This window comes from Leptonychotes weddellii, chromosome X (genome assembly GCF_054177405.1).
Source record: "Leptonychotes weddellii isolate Sample4059 chromosome X, ASM5417740v2, whole genome shotgun sequence".
Classification (NCBI taxonomy): Eukaryota; Metazoa; Chordata; class Mammalia; order Carnivora; family Phocidae; genus Leptonychotes; species Leptonychotes weddellii.
In genome coordinates, this window is record NC_138385.1 from 88,178,485 (window position 1) to 88,186,742 (window position 8,258).

An 8,258-nucleotide genomic window follows, 5' to 3' on the forward strand; every position below is an offset into this window, starting at 1 on the left:
GGACTTGTGTTCTTCTGTATGGTATTTTCTCCCTCAACTGCTAAATTATTGGAATAATTATTTCAAGTTCTGTAAAACATTTATTTGTAAAATTTCAGTGTCTATAATTTGTTTCTTGCTGGATAATCAGTACATGCTCAGATTATATAATTTAGAAAATATATACAAGTATAAAGGAGAATTACCTCCAATCCAACCAGAGATGACAACTGAACAATTCCAGTGTTTCTTACTAATTGTTCCACCTTGCATACAAGCTACCAATTAGTATCATAATGGTTGCTTAGTGTTGGACGTTAACATATTGTTAGTATTTCCCTAAATCATTAAAGATTAAAACTATGTAATGTCTAGTAACATCAGCAACAACCCTCCTCAGAAGGTCAGGGTTATATGAACCATTTTTTCTATTATCAAAATTCTTTATGTGTTTCTACAATCACTTCATAATCATAAAAAGAGAGCTAACTATGTTCTCAATTGCCACATTAGAATCCTATGATGAAAGTTCACTTCAACTAATTAAAGGGATAGTTAAAAAAATAAGAAACCACCTCAGGTCATTTTTTTTTTATTTGTAAGAAAATGAAAGAAAAGGAAAATGGAGTTTATTAAGTTACCCATTTCAAAATCTATTTTTCTAAAAAAATTTTTTCATAATTATAAAAAATATAACTTAAAGAAGGGTAGATTAGAGCTTAATTGACCTTCTTTCTCCTTTTATATGTATCTGGTAGGAGTGAATTGTTTTGTGTGTGCTTTACCTGTTATTAGTTATTAAAAGCAGAGAAAAGGCTCATTTCTAAAATTTGACAACAATTTTTTCAGGAGGATAACCCATGGGCTTAAAAAAGTAGTACAAGAAGAAATGGACCAGAGAGTCTCTCTGACAGTCTTCTTGTGAGGATTTAACAAAGTAAATTCTAAGACTGTCAACTGGCTTAGAGAGGACTCCAGGGGCTCTTTGCTACTTTTATTTCAGTACTTCCAGCAATAATAAAACTCTCCAGCTTTCACTTCAGCAGTTCAGGAAAATAGGGGAAATTCTCAACACTGAAAAGGGATCTGTCTTGAGACCCTTAGAAATCTCCAAATGCCCAAAGACATTAAAGCATATAATTTCTCTCATAGAACCCTAATTTTCTCACTAAAAAAAAAAAAAAATCACTTTTTTAGATTCCTTCACTTTTCAGTACTAGCTGTTGTCTCTCTTTTGGGTCTTCATTTTCTATAAAGTAATACAATTATTAGTACATTTCATGAGTGTAACTAGCTGAGGGTGAGGAGAGAACAGGATTCTGGGGCAGTGTGGGTGAGGAGCAGTCAGGTTGGCTCACTTACTAGTTAAGTGACTTGACATTCTTTTGATTCAATTCAAATTTGGCATCAGCGAAATGAGAGACACAATGTACTTGTCTTCAGTATAACTTGCAAAGAGCTGAAACGACAGATACTAAATCTGAAAATGTCTAAGGAACTTCAGTTACATTAATTTACAGCACACTTGAGTCAAGCCAAGCAATATAGGAAGATCTAAAATTTTTAATGCACATTGCCCTCCATTCATGGAGAGAATTACCTCCTAGGACTAACTGCTCCAATATCCTTGAAACTGCTTGTGTGGTCTCATTTTCTACTAAAAATTCATTCAGTGAAAATTTAGTGGGCTGGCCCCAAATGGCAAAGTTCAGATAAGCAAGATACAACCCTCTGCCTCAATGAACTCAGTGGAAGAGAAAGTCAAATAAAACAATTCAGGGTAAGTCCTGTGAGAAGGGCACTTAAAGGGTGCGCTGGGAATGTAAAGGAAGGAAGCCTGTATTACAGAACTCAATTTCTTCATCAATATAATGGGGGACAATCCACTGCCACCTCACGGGGTTGTTGTGAGGACCGTGAGAAGGGAAGTGAGTGAAATTTCACCTCACTGACAGGAGTGAAGAAGCAGAGCAACCTTGACAGGCACTGCTTGGTGGGCTGTGATCGCCCACATCCTTTGGCAAGAAACAGGGGTGACCTGAAGAATGGTCCTTCTAGGCCTAAAGAGACTCCATTGAGAAACTGGGCTTCCTGACAAATGCTTTTCATAAGGCTAAGGTTACAGCACCATCTTTTTGCTAACCTTTACACTTTAGCTTCAATTCCTTTCTTCAACAGAGTCCTAAAACCTGGTGTTTCAATTCTGACAGAGAGAAACACAACATGTTGAAAGAGGTTTGTGGAAAAATTCACCAAGAAGACCATCTGTTACTGGCTGCATTGTGTCCCACCTCCCACCAAATAATACTGGGGGCAGGGTGGTGGTGGTTGAAGTCCTAACTCCCAGTACCTCAAAATGTGACTATAGTTGGAGATAGGGTCTTTAAAGAAGTAATTATGTTAAAATGAAGTCACCAGGGCAGTCCCTAAACCAATAGGACTTGTGTCCTTGTAAGAAAAGATTAGGACACAGATGCCTACAGAGGGAAGACCATGTGAAGACAGGGAGAAGATGGCCGCCTACAAACCATGGAGACGGGCCTCAAAAGAGAGCAACCCTGCCAACACCTTGATCTCAGAATTCTAGCCTCCAGAACTGGCAGGAAATACATTTCTATTATTTATGCCACCCAGTATGTGGTACCTTGTTGTGGCTGGCATTGCAGACTAATAGAGCATCCTACTACAAACAGCTGACAGAGAGTAAGAGGAGATAAGCATCTGGGAAGAGAACAGGAACAGAAAAAGTTTTGTTTTGTTTTACGAATATGGTAAAATCAAACACTAAAGTTAAAAGGCAATTTGTGCTCAATAGAATAAAAAGAAAGGCCATAGACTGAGGGCAAATATTTGCAAAAGACATAATCTGATAAAGGACCATTATCCAAAATATACTAAGAACTCTCTTTTTTTTTAAGGGGGAGAGGGGCAGAGGGAGAGAGAGAATCTGAAGCAGGCTCCACGCCCAGCATGGAGTGTACCCAGGGGCACCAAAATATACAAAGAACTCTTATTTTTTTTCTTTCTTTTAAAATTTATTTGTCAGAGAGAGAGCACAAGCAGGGGGAGCGGCAGGCAGAGGGAGAAGCAGGCTCCCCACTGAGCAAGGAGCCCAGTGCAGGACTCGATCCCAGGACCGAGGGATCATGACCCAAGCCAAAGGCAACCGCCCAACTGATTGAGCCACCCAGGCGTCCCCACAAAGAACTCTTAAAACACAACAATAAAAAAAATCCAATTAAAACAATGAGCCAAAGACACCTCTCCGAAGATATACAAATGGCAAATAAACATATGAAAAGATGCTCCCCATCGTATGTCATCAGGGAAATGCAACTTAAAACAACAAGACACCAGGGCTCCTGGGTGGCTCAGTTGGTTAAGTGTCCAACTCTTGATTTTGGCTCAGGTCATGATCTCAGGTTGTGAGACCCCCTGTCAGCCTCCTCACTGGGCATGGCGCCTGCTTGGGATTCTCTCTCTCCCTCTCCCCCTCCCCCACCTCTCTATCTTGGGGAAAAAAAAAAAAAGATTCTCTCCCTCCACCCTACGTCAAAAAAAAAACCCAACAAAAAACCCACAACGAGATCTATTAGGTTAGCCAAAATCTGGGACACTGACAACACTAAATGTTGGTGAGGATGTGGAGTAACAGGAACTCTCATTTATTGTCAGTGGGAATGCAAAATGGTAAGCCACTCTGGAAGTCAGTTTGTCAATTTCTTACAAAAGTAAACATACTCTTACCATATGAGCCATCAATCACACTCCTTGATATTTATTATTGACCCAAAGGAGTTGAAAACTTAAGTTCATATAAAAACCTACATATGAATGTTTATAGCAGCTTTATTCAGAAATGCTGAAACTTGGAAACCAAGGTATCCTTCAGTAGGTGAATTGATACTTAAAATGTGGTACATCCTGGGGCGTCTGGGTAGCTCAGTTAGTTGGGCATCCGACTCTTAATTCTGGCTCGGGTCATGGCCTTAGGGTCATGGGATCAAGCCCCGAATCAGGCTCTGTACTCAGCAGGGAGTGTGCTTGAAGATTCTCCCCCTCTGCCGCTCCTGCACTTGCGTTCTCTCTAATAAATAAATAAATCTTTTAAAAAAATTTTAAAATGTGGTACATCTAAATAATGGAATATTATTCAGCACTAAAAAGACAAGTCATGAAAGTTACATGAAACTCAAGTCATGAAAAGACACAGAAAGTACTTAAAATGCATCTTACTAAATGGAAGAAGCCTATCTGAAAAGGCTACATACTATAGGATTCCAAATATATAATATTCTGGAAAAGGGAAAACTACAAAGACAGTAAAAAGATCAGTGCTTGCCAGGGGATAGTGGGGAAGAAGGGATAAATAGGGTGAGCACAGAGGAATTTAGGGCAGTGAAAGTACACTATGATACTACAATGGTGGATACATGTCATTATCGATTTGTCCAACAAATGTCCAATACCAAGAGTGAACCCTAAGGTAAACTGTGGACTGTAGATGATAATGCTGTGTCAATGTAGCTTCATCAATTGTAACAAATGTGCCACTCTGGTGGGGGATGTTGACAATGAGGGAAGCTGTGCCTGTATGGGAGCAGGGGAGGGGGTACATAGGAAATCTCTGTACCTTCCATTCAGTTTTGCTGTGAATCTAAAACTGCTCTAAAAAATAGTCTACTAAAAACAAAGGTGGTTCGTGGCTCCCTTTCTTTGCTTCCATAACAACCTGACCAGATTGGTGGTTTATCACACTTTGCTGCTGAATCTGTCTCCGATAGACTGTAAGCTCCTCCAGAGCAGGGAACCTTGGCCATCTTAGTTCCTTTGACATCTGGGATGGCACTCAACACATAAGTGAAAATATGTAATGTACTGTTTTTACCCTTGCTGAATAAACAAAATTAAAAAGTTCAGGTGAGAAAACCCAGAGACTCTCTTTGCTCCGCAGACTTAATTTAGATAACTAGGACAAGATTTGAATGGATTCGTATCTCCCCCAAACTGTTCACTTATCCCTACTCCAGCCAAGGCCCCATGGGATGAGGCAGTCAAACGGGACCATTATGTGATGCCATTGTGGAAATGGATTTTTACTTCATACATTGCCACTATGTTTCTCTAAAACTGCCTTTGGGTCTATTATGCCATCTGTGTAACATTCTGGAGCAGTTCCAATAATAAAGCCAAAGTCCTACAGAAATAAGATTTTTAAAATGTTAGGTAGTTACAGTGAATATGCAGTAAACACTTCACCAAAGTGAATAACAGTCCTTTAGCATTTTAAAGGTAAGGAAAAATACCAAATGGGGTTAATTCACATTATGGACTAATGGTCTGTAAACCTTCGTTTGAAAGCAAAGCACAGGAAAAAGCTTTGACAAGAGCTACTTCTTACCATAAAAATAAACTTCTTTCAAATAATTTGTGATTTTTCCAAATGGCCAAGTTTCAAACCAAAATTAAAACCACCATCCAGTTACAACCCTTAAAATATGGGCTTTTTTTTAAAAAAAGATTTTATTTATTTGACAGCGAGAGAGGGAACACAAGCAGGGGGAGTGGGAGAGGGAGAAGCAGGCTTCCCGCGGAGCAGGGAGCCCGATGTGGGGCTCGATCCCAGGACCCTGGGATCATGATCTGAGCCGAAGGCAGACGCTTAACGACTGAGCCACCCAGGCGCCCCCAAATATGGGCTTTACAAAGGGAAATGGTAAAACAATCTTAGTCAAGGAAGTGTTGCTAAGTACGGACAGTAAATACCTCACACGCCAAATCCAGGGCACTTGTTGACAGACAATACTTAAGACTCCATTCTCAATAATGTAACTGTGTGTAATGACAGTCACTCTTCGCAAGACTTCTGATGTAACATCTATTGGTGTTCTGGCTTGGTCCAAACTGAATAAAAATATTTGCCACAGCTTTTCAATTCATTTTTTTTGAGAGGGGAAGAGGGGCAGAGGGAGCAAGCGAGAGAGAGAATCTTAAGCAGGCTCCCTGCTAAGCGCCGAGCCCTGCTACCCTGAGATCATGACCCCAGCAGAAATCAAGAGTCAGACTTAACCAACTGAGCCCACCCAGGCACCACACCCCAACTGACTCTTAAGGGGGAACTTATCAAATGTCACTTGTCAGTAAACCTCTGATCTTGGAATACAGATAAGCACGACCCAGAGTTTCAGTTTATATCCCCCTACTAACAAATACCCTAGTACCTCTTAATATTACTGAGTGATCTGAGAACACCCTGAGCAGGTAAATTTCAACTAATCCACTCATTCCTAAAGTGCAACTCATGAATAGTAAATAAGAAGAAAGCTAAAAGGAAAAATAGTTTCATAGTTAAAATTCTGTAAATAAAATGAAAGGTTCTTGGAACATTTCATGAAGTTCCTTCTGTGACACATACATTTAATATCTTTCTCTTAATTCTCTTTAGCCTTCTGACATGTGGAAGAACCTGTCAATAACTCACACATAGTGCCGTTATGACCCTGAACTCCTGGACAGTGTACTTATTAGAAGCAAATGACAAAAAAAAAAAAAAAAAACTATCCCAACTCTTAAACTTGTGAAATAGAACCACAGTAAATTGTGTGAGGGTACAGATACTGTCAATACTTCTCCCCTCTTGCCAAGCAAGAAGCTTCTAAGTAGCTATTTTATTCCCTCTTATTTTCTGGGAGAGCAATGTACACTCCTCTAAAAAACCAGAGTCTTTAGTGACTTTCCAGATCACTCCTACATGTCTCCAAGAGTCAACAGACTTTTTGAAAACCGCTAATCATGAAAGACTGATTTAGCTGCCTCAGATAAGAATTTTGGAGATATCTGGAAGAGAAGTCCATCCCCTTGGAGTCTAAGATATCTAGGGAACAATCTGAAATGGCTAGATTCAGAAAGAAGTAAAGGGGGAGCAACTTTTAATATACTGATACCCAGAAAGAGGTAACAAACAGACAGAAACAATGTATTCATCAGAGAATCCGTACATAATTCTCTCAACTCATAATGCCTTTAAGGAAAGGCCCTTAAGGGTAAAAGAGAAAAAGCTATTAATGATACTGAAAATAAACATGGGCCAGACATGAGCCATGAACAGAAGTTAAAAAAAACTCAGTTATTAATGAAAAGAAGAAATTTTTCTTCACATTACATAATTATACTAATTCACTGAAAATATGCCGTAGCCCAAGTTCTTGGTGAACATCCAAAAACAAGAAACTAATATTTGGACCAACTCCTCCCTCTGTCGGTAAACTGTTTTATATCCAAGGACAGCAAAACCAATTAAGTCAAGACCTTTAAAAAATAATTTTTAGCCTATCCTGTAGATGGAAAAAACTGGTCAATTATGACTAGAACTGAAAACAGTTAAGACCAAATCAAGGGCAGCGTGGAGATTCTTACGGGAGGAAATCCAGCAGTATTTTTAGATTTCTGTCCTTAAGGTTACCTCCAGCCTTAATACTGACCAACAAGATGTCGAATTGATATTCACTGACAACATAAACACTCTGCAGGTAACTAATAAGAAAAATGTGGATATTTGCCTTTTTTGTTCTTTACACGTCATAGAAAAGTTGTCAATGTGATTTTCAGGTAGGAGAAAAAAAAAACATGCACTTGTCACGACATTTTCAAATACTTTGTTATGGAACAAAGCTTTTCCCAGCCCCATTAAATTCCACAGTCCCTGCAAGTCCTGCATGAGGGTTACGGGCAGCATCCAATCATCTGGGCGAAGGTGCAGATACGCTCTCTTAGGATGGAATCAATAAATAACTCCACCCCATGCCTCTCTTTCAAAACGAACCTAGGCTTTTAGTGAACAGCAGAGACACACTCCAGCTCTATTTTTCTGTAGTAATGCCTGGTTTTTGTAGGTCCAACGATCACGTTGCCTATGCTTACTTTATTACAATTACTAAACTCTATAGAAAATAGCATTTTCAAAATACAGCATTTAAAGAGTCCTTTTTGTACTGTTCCTCCCCCAAAGCCCTGCTTTAATAGAGAACAATGTGAGACAGGCTGTGGGGACCAAAGCCGGGGATTCCTATACCACCGCCCCTCATGCAGGGGAAGCCTGTGCTCACAAGGGCCCCCACGGCCTGCTTCTGAGACAGCGGTGTGATGCTGCATGAACAGCCTGACAGTAGGTATGGCTTTTATGATGCAAATTTCCACTTTAAACTCAAAGGTAATTACAGTATTTTAACGTACCTTTCTCATGATCGGTAGTAAGTTTCTCCAGTGCACAGTCCGCATCA

General features: G+C 39.6%; 1 protein-coding gene across 2 annotated transcripts in view; it reads right to left on the reverse strand.

Annotated features, from left to right (window-relative positions):
- Positions 1-8,258, reverse strand: part of POLA1 (DNA polymerase alpha 1, catalytic subunit) — a 293,805-nt gene that overhangs the window by 57,708 nt on the left and 227,839 nt on the right. Inside the window, exons 36-37 of one of the 2 annotated variants that reach the window (XM_081809031.1) lie at positions 8,212-8,258; positions 5,796-5,883 (exon numbers count right to left, since the gene is read on the reverse strand). The exon at positions 8,212-8,258 is cut by the window's right edge and continues 50 nt beyond it. In XM_081809031.1, coding sequence (XP_081665157.1) covers positions 5,858-5,883; positions 8,212-8,258 — 73 coding nt within the window. In that variant the 3' untranslated portion in view covers positions 5,796-5,857. Of the gene's footprint in view, positions 1-5,795; positions 5,884-8,211 lie in introns of those variants that run through there. The other variant, XM_081809030.1, reaches the window with a different exon arrangement.